Source organism: Bos indicus, chromosome 8, assembly GCF_029378745.1.
Source record: "Bos indicus isolate NIAB-ARS_2022 breed Sahiwal x Tharparkar chromosome 8, NIAB-ARS_B.indTharparkar_mat_pri_1.0, whole genome shotgun sequence".
Taxonomy (NCBI): domain Eukaryota; kingdom Metazoa; phylum Chordata; class Mammalia; order Artiodactyla; family Bovidae; genus Bos; species Bos indicus.
In genome coordinates, this window is record NC_091767.1 from 101,459,818 (window position 1) to 101,480,852 (window position 21,035).

General features: G+C 40.9%; 1 protein-coding gene across 2 annotated transcripts in view; it reads right to left on the bottom strand.

Annotated features, from left to right (window-relative positions):
* Positions 1-21,035, bottom strand: part of SUSD1 (sushi domain containing 1) — a 137,333-nt gene that overhangs the window by 96,212 nt on the left and 20,086 nt on the right. For both annotated transcript variants that reach the window (XR_011568199.1, XM_070795279.1), the window contains exons 4-5: positions 10,724-10,876; positions 9,702-9,881 (exon numbers count right to left, since the gene is read on the bottom strand). Coding sequence is in view for 1 of the 2 variants with exons in the window: in XM_070795279.1 (XP_070651380.1) it covers positions 9,702-9,881; positions 10,724-10,876 (333 nt within the window). In the remaining variant the exon portion in view is untranslated. The remainder of the gene's footprint in view (positions 1-9,701; positions 9,882-10,723; positions 10,877-21,035) is intronic.

The following is a 21,035-nucleotide window of genomic DNA, read 5'->3' on the forward strand; positions in this document are numbered from 1 at the left end:
CAAATAATGTGATTGATGATAGAAATAACAGTGTAATATAAGGCTTAATTTAAGACTGTTTTAGAGACCAATAAGTACCAAGCTGAGAAAGAAAAAAAAATGACCAATAATGTCCACAAATTGAGGCAGACATCTTGCCAAATGCTGAGGGAATGAATGATTGACCTATTCTACTTATTAATATTGACTCCCCCCCCAAAAAAAAGAAAAACCTGTTTTACTTTTTTCTTCCCAGAAAAATAATTATTTCTTATTCCCAGAAAAATAAACTACTAAATGAAAAACTCTAGCAAAAGGGCAGCTACACGGATGAAAATGAAAGAAAATCACATTAAAGTCAATTTTCACGTTTACCCAACAATAAGTCCCTTACTGTGCCGAGTACCAAATCAGGGACTTTCCAGGTGGTGCTAGTGGTAAAGAATCTGCCTACTATTGCAGGAAACTAAGAGACAGGGATTCAGTCCCTGGGTTGGGAAGATCCCTTGGAGGAGAGCGTGGCAACCCACTCCAGTATTCTTGCCTAGAGAATCCATGGACGGAGAAGGTTTGTGGGCTACAGTCCATAGCAAAGAGTCAGACATGACTGAGCAACTAAGCACGAAGCATGCAGTATCAAATCAGAAGCTTTGTAACACGTGGAAATTAGTGTAACATGATAGGTTGTAAGGGCCCGAGCAGTCCAGGTAGGTGAATGCGAGTCTACACTACATTCATGCTCTAGATCTGATAATTCAGCACTTATACCTATACTCTTCATTTGTAAAACTGTTCTCTTCTCCTCTTAACAGTAAGCTCTTTGTGAGCTATATCTATATCCTATATATTTAGAATATCCCCTATAGTCATGTGAGCTATTAATATTATTATGAGCATTAATTTTGGTGAAGTTTAGTGGGTTCCAGCATCTTCCTGTTAACAGTTTTCAGCAGTTAGCTCTGATTTTACTGCTCTCTCAGAAGAAGATGAAGCACACTCCACCATCTTGAACCAGAATTCTGGTGAAGTTTATATGTAAGAAATATAAATGTAGCCTTATGACAAAGTTTCACCCACTTTATGACATGTTCTGAATCTGGCCAAATATAGTTAATTCACGATCACTTGGGCATTAAACTACATACATATTTGATGCTGGGGTTGAAATCTTAACATTGCAATATGAGAACTTGAATTCAGAAAATCATATCACAATCATCCAAGGGAAATGGGAGGGTTACATAATCCCATGAAGCACATTCTTATAAGCAGCTTATGAACTGCTGTCACTGAACTCATTAGTACCAAAAAGTCTACTTGCCGTTAAGATGGTAGAAAGAAAAAAATTACTTTTTAGTGGATTTTGTATTCTGAAGTCTCGCATGAACTTTAACCTCAATACTTATCATTCAGATCGTATCCACAGATCATTTGGAGGGAAAAAAATTTTTTTCCATTTCACATAAAAACACTTACTGTCAACAAATAGTGTCTAATATGGAAACAGGTAGAATCTGAAAACTTCAGAAACATCAGAGGAGGTGATAGGGTAGGTAAAAGCGTGAGTGCTGGAAGGAAAATGAAAAAGTTTATCAGTATATTTCTTATAGAGATCTTCCACTTGTAGAGGTGAAATGGTTTTTGATGCTTTGAGCTAGCTGCATAACAATCTTTTTTCAAAAAATAACACTAAAACTGTTCTAGCTGTAAATAGAACACATGGATCAAAAACCAATAAATCAGGTAAAGTGAAAGCTAAAAAATTTTAGACCTTCCCATTTTATAGTAGGATGTTTCAGAAAGACCTAGAATTTTTGTTAGAAAAATTACCAGCCAAACCTGTCTAGATTATGACTCTCATATTCTGATGGCAAACACTTACCCAGCAGCTATTCTGCATCAAGCACAATGCCAAACACTTTTAATCATTATCTCCTTAAAACGTAATAATAACTCTAGGGTGACAATAATTTCTCCCCCTTCGACAGAAGGCAGCTGGAGTTTGGAGAAGTCTAGAGGTGGTGATGGAACCACTGAGCAGCTTAGCCAAAACTCACACAAGACTTTCTGATTCTAGAGTTCATGTTTCATCACCCTGAGTCTTACAATCAATGTCATTATTCATTTTGTATACTCACATGACTCCAAACATTTGTACGTGATATGTTTAATGGCATTTACTTGGCAAAAGGATCACACAAGAGATTTGTTGCACGCAGCCAGTATAAGTCAAGACAGTTTTTAAAGATCAATAGGGAGACTTCTTTGGTGCTCCAGTGGTTGAGAGTCTGCCTGCCAATGCAGGGGACATGGGTTCGATCTCTGGTCCAGAAAGATTCCACGTGCTGTGGGGCAGCCAAGCCTGTATGCCACAACTATTGAACCTGTGCTCTAGAGCCCTCAGGCTGCAACAACTGAGCCCATACGCCAAAGTGCTGAAGCCTGTGCACCCTAGAGCCTGTGCTCTGCAACAAGAGAAGCCACCTCAATGAGAAGCCTGTGCACCGCAATGAAGAGTAACTCCTGCTCACTGCAACTAGAGAAAGCCTGCAGGCAGCAACGAAGATCCAGTCATAAATAAATAAATACATTTTTTAAATTTAAATAATTTTTTTTAAAAATTGGCTTCCCTGGTGGATCAGACAGTCAAGAATCTGCCTGCAATGTGGGAGACCTGGGTTCGATCCCGGGGTTGGGAAGATCCCTTGGAGGAGGGGATGGCTACCCACTCCATATTCTTGTCTGGAGAATTCCATGGAGAGAGGAGCCTGGCGGGCTATAGTCCATGAGGTCGCAAAGAGTCGAACACGACTGAGTGACTAACACTACTTTAAAAAAAAGTAAATTAAAAAAAAAGATCAGTATGCAGTGAGGACCCAGAAAATCAGTTTCAAAGGAGCAAAAAGTCCCATCACCCGGAACACAGATGCTAAACACAAAGTGTGTGACCACGCCCTCCTCTCTCACCCAGGTAGAGGCATCAGGAGCTGATCTCAGCGCTCTTCCCTGCTAAGTCTGGGTGTGGTCGGTCCCAGAATCCTCACACACTACTAAAAATTCAGAGACAGCAGTGCGGTGAAACTTGTCCGCCACTCCTCCCCTGAAGGCAGTCATTTGTATTCCAACTTATGCCAAAGCTTTTTCAAACACTCCCCAACTGTGTAGAGATGAGATTGGGCTCCACAAAGAAAATCTTAAAAGATGAAGCGTTGACTCAGCAACAACATACATCCCTCTGGGTGGGTTCAAGACCACACTGGGCAGGAAGGTAAGTTTGCCCCAGCGTCTCTCTCCTTCTAGAGCCCTCCAGCCTTTCACCATTGCCTCCCACCTCCAGGGCTCACTAAGGCTTGCTTGTATATGGAATTTGCCTTCTGGAAAGGTGCTTCGGGTTTTCAACTTGATGTCTAAGCTGGTGACATAAGGTAAGTCATTTCCTTGCTCTAGCTCTTAATGGGAAATGATACCCATTATTAGTTGTAAATGGAATATTTATGAAATGGGAAATAAAGCCAAACTAGTTCCCTTATGGTTCAGGTGGTAAAGAATCTGCCTACAATGTGGGAAACCTGGGTTCAATCCCTGGGTTAGGAAGATCCCCTGGAGCAGAGAAACTCTACCCACTCCAGTATTCTGGCCTGGAGAATTCAACGGACCATGGGGTTACAGTCCATGGGGTTGCAAAGAGTTGGACATGACTGAGCGACTTTCACTAAAAAAAAACAGTAACCACCTCAGAAGGCATTTCTAAAAAGCAAGCGAAACAGTGTTTAAGCAAAACCTTGTAAACCTTCAAGCTCTGGTTCAGCTGTGAGTAGACTTGCGAAACCATGTCCCACCTTTGTTAACCAACTCAAAGAAGAAACCCTGCCTCTGCAATCAGCCCACAGGATTGTGCCATCCATCCTGGAGGCCACATGTGTGGAGATGGGGAAACCAAGAGTCAGCCCCAGAGCCTTGTTTGTGGGTTAGCAAAGCACAGAAATGTCATGCCAGGTGAGAAGCAGGCATGAAGGTGCAGAAGACAGAGTAAGAAGATGTGGAATCAGGAAAAGAGGAGACCAGGGTTTCGGCAAGGCTCAGCCACAGGATAAGCCAGGACGTGGTTCAGAAGCCAATTCCACTATGTCTGCCATCATCTCTGCCACCTTTTGGGGGAGGTCTGGGGTGCTTCCACAGGCCTTAGGTATGCCAGTCACTGTGCCAGGAGGCAGAGAGATGATACTGAAGAAGATGCATGCTTGATGTCCTCCCAGACTGATTTTTTATCAGTCTGTCCCATAAAAATAATAATAAACAACACACTTACATCCTAAGCAACAGGATGTCAGAAATGACATCAAAGCTGAAACTTGAAAGATGAAAAGGAGCTTGCTGTGCAAAAAGTACCTAGCCTCCCTCAACAGATGAATGAAGAAATAAAATGTGGAGTGTACGTACAACAGAAAATTACTCAGCCTGAAAAAGGAATGACGTTCTTCAAAAGGTACAAACTCCCAGTTATAAAATAAATAAGTACCTGGGATGAAATGTACAAAGTGATAAATTGACACCGCTATACATTATATATGAAAATTGTTGAGAGTAAATCCTAAAAGTTCTCATCACAAGGAAAAAAAAACTCATTTTTCTACTTCTTTTTTTTTTAATGGAAACATCCAGTGTGTAGCTTCTATGTATTTATTTAGCTGACCTGTGAGATCTTAGTTTTCCGACGAGAGATCAAACCTGGGCTGCCTGTAGTGGAAGTGCAGAGTCCTAACCATTGGACCACCAGGGAATTCCCCTCATTTTCTATTTTTTTAATGTTGTATCTGTGTGTGACAATGAATCGGCACTAAATTCACAGTGACAACCATTTCATGATATGGTGTATGTAAGTCAAATCATTATGCTGCACACCTTAAATTTATACAGTGATGTGTGTTAATTACATCTCAATGAAACTAAAAGGGAAAAAAATGAATGAAGTTTTATACATGCTGTAACATGGATGAACCTTGAAAATATCATGTTAAGTCAAATAAGCCAGACATTAAAAGACAAGTATTGTATGAGTCCACACATATGAGGTAACTATAACACAAACTCACAGGGACAGAAAGTAGAAGCGAGAGAAGGAATGGGGGATTCTTTTTTAATGGGTATAGAGTTTCTGTTTTGGATGATGCAAATGGACAGCAGCGATGGTTACACACACTGTGAATGCACTTTATGCCACTGAACTGTACGTTTATAAATGGTTTATAAACGGCTAAAATGGTGAACTTTATATTATGTGTGGTCTACCACAATAACAATTTTTTAAAGCAGATTGGCAATTCTTTCAAGTAGAGAGAAAAGGCCTTGAAACTGGTAAGAGACATACTGGTTGGGAGAGAATATTGGGAGACGTAACCCGTACAGAAACACAAAAGGACCAGGCCCGTGTTGGCTTTAAAATCCATGGTTATGGAACTTCCTTGGTGGTCTAGCAGCTAAGACTCTGCGCTCCCAGTACAAGGAGCCTGGGTTTGATCCCCAGTCAGGGAACTGGATCCTGCATGCCACAACTAAGAACCCATACAGCCAACTAGATAAATTAAACAAATATTTTTTTTAAAAACCCATCGTTGGGCGTAAGGATCTTACTCTAGGAGTAGTGGCCATTTCACTGTTTTTAGAGGAGTTTTAAGCCAGGAGAAGTAAGCATAGAAGTGGATTCTTAAGGGACTATTCAGTACCAGAAACACTCTGGTGAGAACTCCCAGCCCGAAAGGAAGATAAGGCCCCAAAAAGGATGGGAACAAACCTAGATGGTCCCAGAACCCTCAACTGGTCTACCTACACTGCTAACCACTGTCTCTAGACACTTGCACAGGAAGCAGACTACCCAAACGGAAGAATGCAAATGCCACCTCATCCTTGACCCGCCCCGTCTCTCCATCTGAACTCTCTAAGTTTCTACCCATTTTTCTTACATGATACTTAAGAATTCACTCTTGTAGAATAGTTCCTGGTGTACCTGGTTTTTCTCCTTCCAGATTCCAGACTTGCCTAGGCACAGGATCTATCAAGTATAGCGTCAGATCTGGACTCTGGATTTGTTGCTAATGATAATGTGGTTAAAGTGACTCCCTCACCTTGCTCCTGGCTTGGCTGAATTTTTAAAAACTCAAATTCTTTAAGCTGTCCCTTACAACTGGCACCTTTTCTGAAAATTAAAAATAATAATAGCAAAATAAAAGCTATGACAAACCTAGACAGCCTATTAAAAAGCAGAGATATCACTTTGCCAACGAAGGTCTGTCCAGTCAAAGCTATGGTTTTACCAGTAGTTGTATACAGGTGTCAGAGTTGGACCAGAAAGAAGGCTGAGCACCGAAGCACTGTGGTGCTGAGAAGACTCTTGAAAATCCCTAGGACAGCAAGGAGATCAAATCAGTCAATCCTAAGGAAATCAACCCCAAATATTTGTTGGAAGGACTGATGCTGAAGCTGAAGCTTCAATACCTTGGCCACCTGATGTGAAGAGCTGACTCACTGGAAAAGACCCTGATGCTGGGAAAGATGGAGGGCAGGAGAAGGGGGCAATAAAGGATGAAGTGGTTGGATGGCATCACCAACTCAATGGACACAAATTTAGCAAACTCTGGGAGACAGTGAAGGACAGGGAAGCCTGGCGTGCTGCAGTCCATGGGGTGAGAGTCAGACATGACTTAGAAATTGAACAACAAAGGAAATGCAAGCTAGAGATTGTCTTTTCCAGAGAGATGCTGGAAATGTGTGATGGACGTCTCCACAAATTCTTACCTATTTTGGAAGATGTCATCTTCCCTTCCATCATCCACTTCTGAGGACTGCTTGAACAGGGAACTTATGTCAGAGCCCCCCTCCATCCCCCCTCACCAAAGCAGCAGCAGAGCCTCCAGTAATTGGGAGAAGGCAAACAGCAGGACCCACCAACTGTACCTTCTCTGGTGGGGAAGTCCATCATCAGACATACACGCTGCCATCTGGACCACACAGCTGCTCCTTTCATAAGTACCTGCTCTTCAGCATCCAAGTTCACAGTTTGCTAGTGTTTTCAGTGGAATTCCCAATTCCTGTGGCTTCATAACACTCAACTAAAAATACAGTGCCGGCTGGCACAGGGCCCAGATTCTGGAGCCCCATAGAAGACTGAAGAAGGATAAATATGAAGGCATGAGCTTAGAGAGAAAGCACAGCAGGGCGAAGCCAGTGGCCATGTGGTGCCGCGGGGGAGGGTGTCAGCAAGCACAGGGAACAGCTATTACCGGAGGGAAGGAAGAAATGAAGGCCCGCTAAGTGACAGTTCTTTGGGGAATGGAACAAGCACTCTTCTCTAAATTAACTTTCTACATTCTCAGTTCAATAATCTGGATGACGACTGATTTTCAAAGTAATACGAACTGTCTTATATGAAGTTTCTTACGTAAATCTCTAGGGAGTTCTTTGACATGCATTATGGCACATTTTAATCTCAGTTCTGTATTTTAATTGATCCACAGAAAGACAATATGAGAACTAAAATGTACTTTTAGAATTTCTTAACCCCCAGGATGACAATTATCAGAGTTCGTTAGAGCCTGAATCGCAAATCAGAATATCAAAAGGATTAATTTAGCCAAGTCCATCACTGAGGTTTCTCAGCTACACAATAAATTCCATGAAAATTGCTTTATTTTCTTTTTTCCAAAATGGAAACAACTTTGTTACTTTGTCTAATACGTAAAAAAAAAATCCCTTCAATAACATTTTCGGGGTTTGTTTTGCTTTGTTTTGGCTGCACCATAAGGCATGCAGGGGGCGTCCCTGGTGACTCAGACAGTAAAAAATTCGCCTGCAGTGTGGGAGACCTGGGTTTGATCCCTGGGTTGGAAAGATCCCCTGGAGACGGCATGGCAACCCACTCCAGTATTCTTGCCTGGAGAATCCCCATTGACAGAGGAGACTGGAGGGCTACAGTCCATGGGGTCACAAAGAGTTGGACATGACTGAGCGACTAAGCACAGCAGCATGGAATACAGGAGCTTGGTTCGCCCACCAGGGATGGAACCCATGCCCCCTGCAGTGGAAGTGCAGAGTCCTAACCACTGGATCACCAGGGAATTCCTCTGCACAGTTAATGTTTTAATGTTTAGCTTTCTGAACTTTTTCATAAACATACGTATATATGAAAATTTTCAAAATTAAGGGCATATTATTCATATAGTTTGTAATTCAGTAATATACTATTAATATACCTATGTCAGTAAACATTCTTTTCAACAGATTAGCTATAGAATATTCCATCTCATGTATATGCTATGATTTATTTGACTAATTTCTTTCTTTATCAATAGACATTTGAAATTGTCTCCAATATTTCAGTATTATAACACATATAACTACAGGAAATAAAAAAGTAACTGAGTGTAAAGTAAGTGAGTGCCTTACCCTTCTCTCTGCAAATAAATTTGAAATTGATGATTTTTCTAAGAACATGTAAATTACCAAAATGAATATCAAAAAGAATAGGAAACTCAAACAGGACCAGTAAGTATTCTTTTTTTTTTTTTTTTTAATATCCCAAGGACTACCTCTCCCCAAGTGCCACATCCAGATGGTTTTCCAGATGAAGTCTTCAAAAATCCTGTTTATTGTATTCCAGAGAATATAGAAAGAAGGAAATGCTTTCACTTTCTTTTCTCAAAATCTAGAATAACATTAATAACTATACCACCAAAGATAGCATAGAAAAGAAAATAGACCAATCTTACTTATGAATCAAGAATTTTAGATACAATTTAGCAAATATAATCCAGACTGAAAGAATAAAACACCAAAGACCCAGAAGAATCCATTCCAGCAAGTAGCATTGATCATTATTAGGAAATTTAATAATATAGACCAACATATAACTGGTTAAAAGGAGAAAAGTATACATGATCACCTTAATACATGCTTAAAAGACATGATAAAAATAATACAAACCCCAGTAAAATGGAAATAGATAAATACTTCCTTAATATCATGTATGTATAGCCAAAAACTGGTAACATGATGAAAAGACAAAAGTAGAAAACAAACCAGAAACCAACACCATCACAAAAGCAGGAGGAGTATACCAGAATGGTTAAGCATACAACCCCAGGAACTAGAATTTTGAGTTCAAACTTCAGCTCTATCACTAGTTCAATAACCTCAAAGTACTTAACTTTTCCATGCCTCAGTTTTTCCATCTGTAAAGTGCGATAATAATAGTACACACTCATAGGGATATTGTAAGGACTGAATGAGTGCTTAGAACAGAATTTAGCACATAGCACTCTATCAGGGTACATAAAAGAATAACTAGATGTCGGTAACATCAGAAAGCCAAAATCATGAATGATAATGAAATACTCAAACCACTCCCATGAAAGTCAGGAATAAGGAAAGAAAATTCAAAGTCAATACTACTACTTAAACTTTTGCTCTGAAAACACTAGCTAAGTGGTCAGTTAAGAGAAAAACATGACTATTGTAAACCTGGGAAAATGAAAGATGGAATTATCATCATTAGCAGATGATATTATTCCTTTAAATACAAAGAGAACCAACTGAAACCTAGTAGAATCAATAGGAAATTATTGGATTTATTTAATTCATTCATTATCCCAAGAAGAGATTTAGGCAGAAATAAGAAAACAGCCTCCAGATGCTATAAGCTGGGAAGCTGGACCTCTGCAAAAACTCACCTTGGCAATTTAATTTGGGGGACTCCCACGTGCCCATGGCTGTGCAGCTTGAAGCTGTATCTTCTGAGTCACTGAAGAATCCTTCTTTGCAAGCGTAATGAACCTGACTGCCAAGTCTAGAGGTATAATTTCCTATGATATAGCCACCTGGAATCTCAGGAGGGGTCCCACAGTCTATTTCTGAAAATAAATTAATGTCAAACTTGTTACTACATAAACGTGTATTTTCAAAATACATAATCTTTTTCCATCTTCACTTTATCCTCTCTTCCCTCACACATACACACTCAAGTCATATTTTAAAACAGACTGACTCATTTCTACAAGACTTTGGGCACGTTTCCACTGAGTGTCTCTATTCAGTCATCTGGTCTTCCACAAGTAACAGCACAAAACTGAAAGGATCTGGCAATCAACTCTCGCTAATTTACACTAACTAAAGACAAGCCTATGGGCTTTCCTGGTGACTCAGGGGTAAAGAACCCACCGGCCAATGCAGGAGATGTGAGTTCGATCCCTGAGTCAGGAAGATCCCCTGAAGAAGGAAATGGTAACCCACTCCAGTATCCTTGTCCGGGAAATGCCACGGACAGGAGACTGGTGGGCTACAGTCAAGAGGGCTGCAAAAAAGTCAGACATGACTTAGGGACTAAACAACAACGGAGAGACGCCTAGCCCAACAAAGTATAAATTTCGTTTTGCACAATATCCTAAAATATATAAGCCTCTCAACTTCCTTGGTAACTTTTGAGATGCTGGTCCTTACCAGATTAGCTGTGTTTACTATCTAATATAATGGTTAATATCTGAATATCTATTAACTACAAAAACCCCTAAAGTTTTTTTTAACTTTAATATAGCCCCCTCTATCATGACTATTACTTAATTTTATAGGTTATAAATATGCAAAACACAAATTCCCACCAACATCCTCCACACAGACTCCTAGACTTAGGCTCAGAGCAGGAGAGTCATCAACAGACTCTCACCTTCGGATGCTGCATTCTTTGGCAGGAACCCACCTGTGCATGACGTGGCATCTCTGGTCGGATGGAAAGGCTCAGGCCCACCTTTTGGCAAGTACCCATCCATACAGTAGCATTCGTAGCTCCCACGAGTGTTCACACACCGTCCTCCACGCCTGCACCGGCTGGAAACCTCACACTCATCTATGTCTTGAGACCCATACAAGAAGGGAGAGAAAAACAAAAAGGGAAAAGGGTTGGACATTGTGACAGCCATTTCTTCTTTGTGGTGGGGGATTTAACTTTTTATTTTGTATTGAGGTAAAGCCAAGTATCAATATTGCGATAGTTTCAAGTGAATAGAGAAGGGACTCGCCCATACATATACTTGTATCCATTCTCCCCCAACTCCCCTCCCATCCAGGCTGCCACATAACACTGAGCAGAGTTCCCTAAACTAGATAGTAGGTCCTTGTAGGTTATCCGTTTTAAAAATAGCAGTGTGTACATGTCCATCCCAAACTCCCAAACTATCCCTTTCCCTACCCCCCAGCAACCATAAGATTATTCTCAAAGTTTGTAAGTCTCTGTTTCGTAAGTTCATTTACATCATTTTTTTTAGATTCCACATATACAGGATGTTGTATGCTATTTCTCCTTTTCTGTCTGACTTACTTCACTCATTGTGACAATCTCTAGATCCACCCATGTTGCTGCAAATGGCATTATTTTGTTCTTTTTAACGGCTGAGTAATATTCCATTGTGTATATGTGGCACATCTTCTTTATCCATTCTTCCTGATAGCCACTTCTCACACTCTCAATCTACACTTTTAAGCAGATGCATTTGTTTGTAACTGTATCACAAATTTGTTGTACTCCTTAAGAGTTCTTCTGCTGTGTCCTTCATATCATAGGCACCAAGAGGTGCTCAATAAATATTTGTCAATGTGTTCTGAAAACTTATAAAAGCCAAAAACTATTACCAACTCTCTTGACAAACCAACAAAATGAACCCAAAAAAGTATGCTAAAAAATTAAATTACTATAAAATAAGGCTGGCATCAACTTCATGTTAAAATATCTGAAGAACTCCTAATACAAAACAGCTTAGACCAGAGTGAAAAATGTTTCATGAGCATGAAGCAAGAAGAAAAGAAACCACTTAGAAGGGTCTCACTAATTTTACCAAGACCAGAAGTGCTTAAAACAGCTTTCAAGAAGGATAAGACATGCTTCTTAGCTGACTTTTCCCTTTGATTGAAGATTGCCAGTGGTAGCAGGTACAGGAGTAAAAACCACACAATCATTCAGAGGCTGAAAAAAAGAAATCTTTCTGCAAGTTAGCAGTTTTTACCCTCAGATTTGGCTTAGTGAACAAAATTTAAAGCTTTAGAAACTCCATCAGAGCCACAGACACACCAATTTCACTTAGAGAAAGAAAAGTACCTTAAGTAAAAGGGGACTTTTTCCAGGACATTTGCCAGAACTATCAGGGGGACAGAGGACAGGAGGGGCAGTGTGACTGAAGAAAATCTGGTTATTCCCAGACTCTGGGATTTCAAAGACGTGTAGTTTTGGAAGAACTGATATTGTTGATGATGTTGTTGTTGTTATTCAATTGCTAAGTCCTATCCAACTCTTCGGAGAAGGCAATGGCACCCCACTCCAGTACTTTTGCCTGGAAAATCCCATGGACGGAGGAGCCTGGTGGGCTGCAGTCCATGGGGTCGCTAGAGTCGGAAACGACTGAGCGACTTCAGTTTCACTTTTCACTTTCATGGATTGGAGAAGGAAATGGCAATCCACTCCAGTGTTCTTGCCTGGAGAATCCCAGGGACGGGGAAGCCTGATGGGCTGCCGTCTATGGGGTCGCACAGAGTCGGACACGACTGAAGCGACTTAGCAGCAGCAGCAGCAGTCCAACTCTTTGCAACCCCGTGGACTGCCAGGCTCCTCTGTCTTCCACTATCTCTCAGAGTTTGCTCAAATTCATGTCCATTGAGGCAATGATGCTATCTAATCATCTCATCCTCTGTCGCTCCCTTTTTCTTTTTCCCTTTAGTCTTTCCCATCATCAGGGTCTTTTCCAATGAGTCAGCTCTTTGCATCTGGTGGCCAAAGTACTAGAGCATCAGCTTCAGCATCAGTCCTTCCAATGAATATTCAGGACTGATTTCCTTTAGAATTGACAGGCTTGATCTCCTTGTAGTCCAAGGAACTCTCAAGAATCTTCTCCAGCACCACAATTCAAAAGCATCAATTCTTTAACACTCAGCCTTTTTTATGGTCCAACTCCCACACCCATACATGAACTACTGGAAAAACCATAGCTTTGACTAGACGGACCTCTGTCGGCAAAGTGACATCTCTGCTTTTTAATATATTGTCTAGGTTTGTCATAGCTTTTCTTCCCAGGAGTAAAATTCTTTTAATTTCATGATTGCAGTCACTGTATCCAATAATTTGGGAGCCCAAGAAAATAAAATCTGTCACTGCTTCCACTTTTTCCCCTTCTATTTACCATGAAGTGATGGGACCAGCTACCAAGATCTTAGTTTTGGAATACTGAGTTTTAAGCCAGCTTTTTTACTTTCCTCTTTCACCTTCATCAAGTGGCTCTTTAATTCCTCTTCACTTTGTGCCATTAGAGTTGGTGTCATCTGCATATCTGATGTTGTTGATATTTCTCCCGGCAATCTTGATTCCAGCTTGTGCTTCATCCAGCCCGGCATTTTGAATGATGTGCTCTGCATAGTAGTTAAACAGCAGAGTGACAATACACAGCCTTATCATACTCCTTTCCCAATTTTGAAGCACTCAGTTGTTCCATGTAAGGTTCTAACTGTTGCTTCTTGACCCACATACAAGTTTCTCAGAAGACAGGTCAGGTGGTCTGGTATTCCCATCTCTTTAAGAATTTTCCACAGTTTGTTGTGTTCCACACAGTCAAAGGCTTTAGTGTAGTCAATGAAGAAGAAGTAGATATTCTTCTGGAATCCCCTTGCTTTCTTCATGATCCAACAAATGTTGGCAATCTGGTCTCTGGTTTCTCTGCCTTTTCTAAACTCAGCTTGTACATCTGGAAATTCTCAGTTCACTGCTGAAGCCTCACTTGAAGGATTTTGAGCATATCCTTGCTAACATATGAAATAAGTGCAACTGTAGTTTGAGCATTCTTTGGCATTGCCCTTCTTTGGGACTGGAATGAAAACTGACCTTTTGCAGTCCTGTGGACACTGCTGAATTTTCCAAATTTGCTGGCATATTGAATGCAGCACTTTCACAGCATCATCTTTTAGGATTTGAAATAGCTCATCTGGAGTTCTGTCACCTCCACTAGCTTTGTTCATAGTGATGCTTCCTAAGGCCCACTTGACTTGACACTCCAGGATGTCTGGCTCTAGGTGAGTGACCACACCATCATGGTTATCCAGGTCACTGAGACCTTTTTTGTATAGTTCTTCTGTGTTCTTACCATCTCTTCTTAATCTTACCATTTTTGTCCTTTATCATGCCCATCCTTGCATGAAATGTTCTCTTGATATCTCCAATTTTCTTGAAGAGATCTCTAGTCTTTCCCATTCTATTGTTTTCCTCTATTTCTTTGCATGGTTCACTTAAGAAGGCCTTTTCATCTCTCTTTGCTGTTCTCTGGAACTCTGTATTCAGTTGGGTATTATGTTCCCCTTTCTCCTTTACCTTTTGCTTCTCTTCTTTCCTCAGCTATTTGTAAAATCTCCTCAGACAACCACTTTGCCTTCTTGCATTTCTTTTCTTTGACAAATATTCTAATTTTCCAGTAAAGTCTTTTTTCCCCCCAAAAAACTAACACTATCATTTCATTTAAAAAATAAAATATAACATTTTAACAATGCCCCCACCCAAAAGGAAGAATATAATCTCAGAATCCTTTCATATTTCTGTTTAGTGATTTTATTAAAATTCACTATAGTCTTTATTGGAGAAGGCAATGGCACCCAACTCCAGCACTCTTGCCTGGAAAATACCATGGACGGAGGAGCCTGGTAGGCTGCAGTCCATGGGGTCGCTAGGAGTCGGACAGGACTGAGCGGCTTCACTTTCACTTTTCACTTTCATGCATTGGAGAAGGAAATCGCAACCCACTCCAGTGTTCTTGCCTGGAGAATCTCAGGGACGGGGGAGCCTGGTGGGCTGTCGTCTATGGGGTCACACAGAGTCGGACACAACTGAAGCAACTTAGCAACAAATAGTCTATATACTAGTCTGTTTGGTTTTGGGTTTTGGACCAAGGAATACCTACCTCATTGCTAGCTGGTTGTTGTCTGGGAAACAGTAATTCATTCAGTTGCTGGAGGAGACCCAAGGGACCAATTCTGATCAACCTACATCTTTGGGAAACTGTGTGGGAAATGGGCTCCAGTGATGGCTGTCAACATCTCTTCCCTTCCTTTCTTGCCTCTCCACCCATCAAGAATGGAATCCATTTCCCCTCCTCTTGAGCTGGTCTTGAGACTGGCTTTGTCCAACGGAACTTGGCAGAAGCAACATGGCGCCTGCTCTGGACATCGCCTTAGACGATGCCTGGCAGCTTCCTCTCTCCCTCAGCTGGAATCCAGCGTCCACGCTACAGAAAACCCAGGCTGCGGTGCTTGAGAGACAGGCCAGTCAGAGAGGCCCTAAAGATGAGATACCGCATGAAGGAGAACTAAGGTGGCCTGCTTGACAGCTAGAATCAAGGTCCAGGTGACGCTAGTGGTAAAGAATCCACCTGTCAACACAGGAGACTCAAGAGACATGGATAGAGCTCCTGGAGTAGGAAATGGCAACCCACTCCAGTATTGTCTGGAAAATTCCATGCCATGGTCAGAGGAGCCTGGAGAGCTACAGTCCATAGGGTCGCAAAGAGTCGGACACAGCTGAACACACACACACACACACACCCCAACCGGGCCGTATGTGAGACAGGCCTTCTTTCATCAGCCACCTAATCCAGCCACCTCTTGAATACGTGCATACAAGTGACAAAACCGCCTAGCCACAGAATTGCAACAAATAATCAATTGTTGTTTTAAACCACTAAATCTGGGGGCAGTTGTGGGCTGGGAGGAGTAGAGTTACTCAGTAAGAAATAACCAAGACACTCCGGACATAGGAAGAGATGCTGAAATCCAAATAAGGTGAAGAAGATACTGTATTAATGAAAAAGGGAATTTCTGAGGGAAAAAAAAAATGAAGTCTTGGAAATTAAAAACAAAATACAAATGCCAAAAATAAAAGCTCAATAGAGGCACTGAAAATAAATTTGCAAATTTCAACTCAAGGAGTTCTCTAAAACACATAGAAAAATTAATTATTTAAGACAGAAACTATGGGACAAAAAAATTATATGAGGACAGACCCAAAACATTCAATATCTATTTAAAAGGAATTATGGAAGAAAATGGAGTATATATATAAAAATTTAATATCAAAAGAAAAACTGCACCAGTTTTGTATTCAAATAAAAATAGCCTTTTAAGGTGACAGGTATGAATGTTGAAAAATGAGTCATTCTGGGTTTCAGGGAAGAAGAGAAAAATCTATAAACCTCCTGAGAGAAGGGAATAGTAATTTATGAGGAAAAGAGAAGCAATCTGACCCAGGACTTCTTGTCTGAAACACTAAATGCCAGATAGTACAGGAGTAATATGTACAGAGTTCTAAGGAAAAGAGAGCAAAACATTGTGCTATATTTAAGGAAAGGAATGACATTTTAGAACATGAATGATCTCAAGAACCACACTACTGACAAAAAAAATCAGAATAAATATTGTCAAGAAAGGAGAAGACGTCATAAAACACAACAAAGGGTGGTGAGAAGTGAAACCAGTCAAACAAACATTGTTTTTTGCTCTTTTTTCTATAATTGTATTGACTTATCTACTTTCGGCTGTGCCGGGTCTTTGTTGCTCTGTGGGCTTTTCCTCTAGTTGCCCTGAACAGGGGCTACTCTCTAGTTGAGGTGTCCAGGTTTCTCATCACCGTGGCCTTTGCTGTTTCGGAGCAGGGAGCACAGGCTCTAGGGAGCACGGCCTCTAGGGAGCACAGACTTCAGCAGTTGCAGCTCCCGGGCTCTAGAGCACAGGCTCAGTAGCTGTGGCACATGGGCTTATTTGCATGCGGGATCTTCCCAGACCAGGGATCAAACCCGTGTCTCCTGAACTGGCAGGCAGATTCAACTGAGCCACCAGGCAAACCCAACAGACATTGTTGATAACAAAATCATGGAAGTTTGGGTAACTGTTAAGAAAGGATTCTTAAAATCAATCTCAATCTAGTACGAAGTTTAGAAATGATTTCAGCACTGTGTTCCTAGACTGGATCCATCATCTTAGCTTAGTAAGATTTTTTTTTCCCCACTGAGGAATTTGTAAAATGTGTTTATGTATACATTTTTAACACAGAAACCATTTTCCAGCCTGTCCACCTGCCCCAGATTCCTACAAAGGTAGTGGGTAGGAATAAATTAATTTTTCAGGAGCTACTAAAAATAAAAGGTCCAAGTATTATAAGGCAAAAATGCAGTGGTATGGAAAACACTTGGAGTTTCTAGCTACTGATTAGCTCTGTATGAGTCACTGCAGGCATTAATCCGTTTTCTTTGTGTACAGTCATTCAACAGCCTAATAACAATAATTGTTATAATGACTGTTAATAACGATAACTCCTGCATGGCATCTTGTGCATGTCAAGCACTGTTCTAAACACTTCGTCATTTATTCATGATTATTTTCCATCTTATTTATTCTTCACAAAACCCCTGAGAAGTTGATGCTATTATTATCCCCATTTTACAGATGAAGTAACTGAAGCATTGAATGGTTAACCTGAAGCCATGCAGGTTAAACAGTGGAAAGGCTAGAATCAGAAGCCATGTGTCTGGCTTCTGAGACCATATCCGTAAACACTACGCCACACTGTTTCTTCCTTTACAATCTAATTTTAACATCATCCAATCAATAATTCTCTGTCTCATCCACAGAGATTGTCAGGAACATCAGTTGCCTTAAGGAGGTCTAGATGTATTTACCATATATCACTGAGATGAGTACGACATGATTTTCACATTTAATCCTCTGCTACTTCCTAATGCTCCCAAAGAATACCTTTACTAAACTGTTCTAGGTCTTGACTGGATAGACATGTTAAGCTCAACAGGACAAACTCTTCATGTAGTGGTAGATTCCATTGGGTCTCCAAGGTTATAACATGTTTGCTTGTCAAGAAAAAAATGTTCTGAGCAACCATATTAACATAGTTAACTAATCAAGGGAGAAATTCCCTATGCCTCATTCTATATATAATATTATTTAACTTTATCCACAGCCAGAACCATTCTTTGGTAGAAAATAAAGCAAAACCGAGCAAGACACTCTGACCTCATCCCAGAGCCCTGGATGTTCTATATTTAAAATTCTTTCATGGATTTGAAAGTCAAACAGACCCAGGTTGGAGAATTGATTCTGCTACCTACTAGTTCTACTAATGTCTGTTCTTTAAACTTTCTAAACCACTTCTATAAAATGAAGTTCATTATAGTAGGGTTTTTTGGCACAAATTAAATAAAACATGTGGAAAGCACTTAACACAGTGCCTGCTTGATCTTTGGTCCTCAATACTTGTTAGCCAATATGTGAATGGGCCTCACCTCTCTACTGACTCAGCTCTCCCTAGAGCACAAGCCACTCCTAACCCACACCTGACCCTGACCATGAACAATGAGCATGCTGGCAGGGGAGTGGCCACACGGCTTGTTGATTTAAATGCTAGATTTCAGTTCAGTTCAGTTCAGTGGCTCAGCCGTGTCTGACTTTTTGCGACCCCATGGACTGCAGCACGCCAGGCCTCCCTGTCCATCACCAACTCCCGGAGTCCACTCAAACCCATGTCCATCGAGTCGATGATGTCATCCAACCATCTCATCCTCTGTCTTCCCCCTTCTCCTCCTGCCCTCAATCTTTCCCAGCATCAGGGTCTTTTCCAATGAGTTAGCTCTTTGCATCAGGTAGCCAAAGTATTGGAGTTTCAACCTCAACATCAGTCCTTCCAATGAACACCCAGGACTGATCTCTTTTAGGATGGACTGGTTGGATTTCCTTGCAGTCCAAGGGACTCTCAAGAGTCTTCTCCAACACCACTGTTCAAAAGCATCAATTCTTTGGTGCTCAGCTTTTTTTATACTCCAACTCTCACATCCATACATGACTACTGGAAAAACCATAGCCTTGACTAGACAGACCCTTGTTGGCAAAGTAATGTCTCTGCTTTTTAATATGCTGTCTAGGTTAGTCATAGCTTTCCTTCCAAGGAGCAAGCGTCTTTTAATTTCATTGCTGCAATCGCCATCTGCAGTGATTTTGGAGCCCAAAAAAACAAAGTCAGCTGCTGTTTCCACTGTTTCCCCATCTATCTGCCATGAAGTGATGGGACCAGATGCCATAATCTTAGTTTTCTGAATGTTGAGCTTTAAGCCAACTTTTTCACTCTCCTCTTTCATTTAAATGCTCTAAAACGGAGGCCACAGTCCCTCCTCAAACACCAAATTCAGCTCAGAAACCTATATCTTAGGAAGCCACATTAGAGGAACACAAACACCCATTTAAGATGGGGACTGTTATTGATATTATCCAGTGTTGGCAAGGATGTGAAGAAATGAAGACCATCATGAGGGACAATAACGCCTTTCTTTGTCCAGGCCTCCGGCATTTTGGAATGCCCTCACGCTGCAAGTGCCATAGAGCTTCTTCCCCTGGGTTGTGGCTCATTGCAAAGTTTCCATGATCTCCAGGAGTCGTTCCAGGGGCAGCCTGGGGACCAGAACGTCTGTGGGTTCTCCAGCGCTAGAACCGCTGCAGCTCAGCCCTCATCTATACTCAGTGACATCCAAGGAGGCCTACCTGCAACAGCTCCTGAACTTGACTTGAACCCTGCAGAGTACAATGAACAGCAAGTCACAGGAATTTCTCAGAATTCAAGAACTGGGATTTATAATCTTCCGGTTCCAGGCAAGCACTAGATAACTGCTGATACCCCAAAACTTGCTAAAGCTTCTGCCCTACCTAAAGTCCACTAGTGTTTCTGTGAAACTGTGATTCTGGAAGAAACTCAGTGTCATCAAGAAAAGTCATCCATCAGGTTTTACAAAGTAATAAATAAAGGCTTCAAAAAAAAAAAAAAAAGTAATTGGAATAACTGCCATTGGATATGGGGTTTCTTTTGAGGGTTAAAAGGAGGTTCTAAAATCGGATAGTGGAGATTGTTGCACAACTTTTTTGAATTATACTGAAAACCACTGAATTGTACCCTTGAAAAGAGGGCATTTTGTGGTTTAATGAATTATACCTCATTTTTTTTTAAAGGGGAAGGTCACCAAATAATTATAAGAAGTAGAATAAATAGAAGCAGAGCCTAGATAAGGATTTTGTTCCAGGAAGGTCTGTTCTTCCTAAGCTGACATCTATTTGGCCCTTGCATATAATATTTCTTTCTTTCTTTTTCTTCTTCGTATCCTTTAAAAAACATAATGCATCCTTGGAAACTATACTGAAATATACTGTTACAAAATTTTTCCTGTCAAACTCCCACAGACTTGAAAACACAATTTCAGGTGTTAAGTCCTCCGGAAAGCACCACATCTCTCACCCACTTCCAAGGTAAGTGCCTCCAAGGATTCCAGACTCTGGAAAGCGCCCTCTGCTTACTCATGACTAATACATTATACTGAAATTAGCTGTCTGCCATCACCTCCTACTAGCACAGCCTTGGCACGTAGGAAGCACATGAAAAATGTATATTGAATGAACCATCATCTTCCAAGTTTTTTTTTTTTAAGGCACCTAATTTAATTCTGCAACACTGCACTTCTGCAATCATGTAGGAAGTAATCTGCTACCTAAAACAACAAGATATTATAAAATGTTTTCTCTGAGGGAACGTGCTCATTCATGCCAAGAATAAATCAAATGTACCCTTTGAGGGAATTTTACCTTGGTACAGGTCAAGAGGAAGAATGAATCAGAGCATCAGAACCTGAGGTTCCTGGGAAAAAGATAAAAAATGCTTTCCTCTCTCTTTGTGTCTCCCCCAAACCTTTAAATATCACAAAGCTTTTTAAGAAGAATCACTGTGCCTGCTAAGTCGCTCTTGTCCTGTCCAACTCTTTGTTATGCTATGGACTGTAGCCTGCCAGGCTCCTCTGTTCATGGGATTCTCCCAGCAAGAATACTGGAGTGGGTTGCCATGACCTCCTCAAGAAGAATCATTAAGTCTACACAAAACCATCTTAGAACCAGGAGTCTTTTCTTGCCTTTCCTCCTCATTACTGTTCAAAGATTTCCTTAGAAAA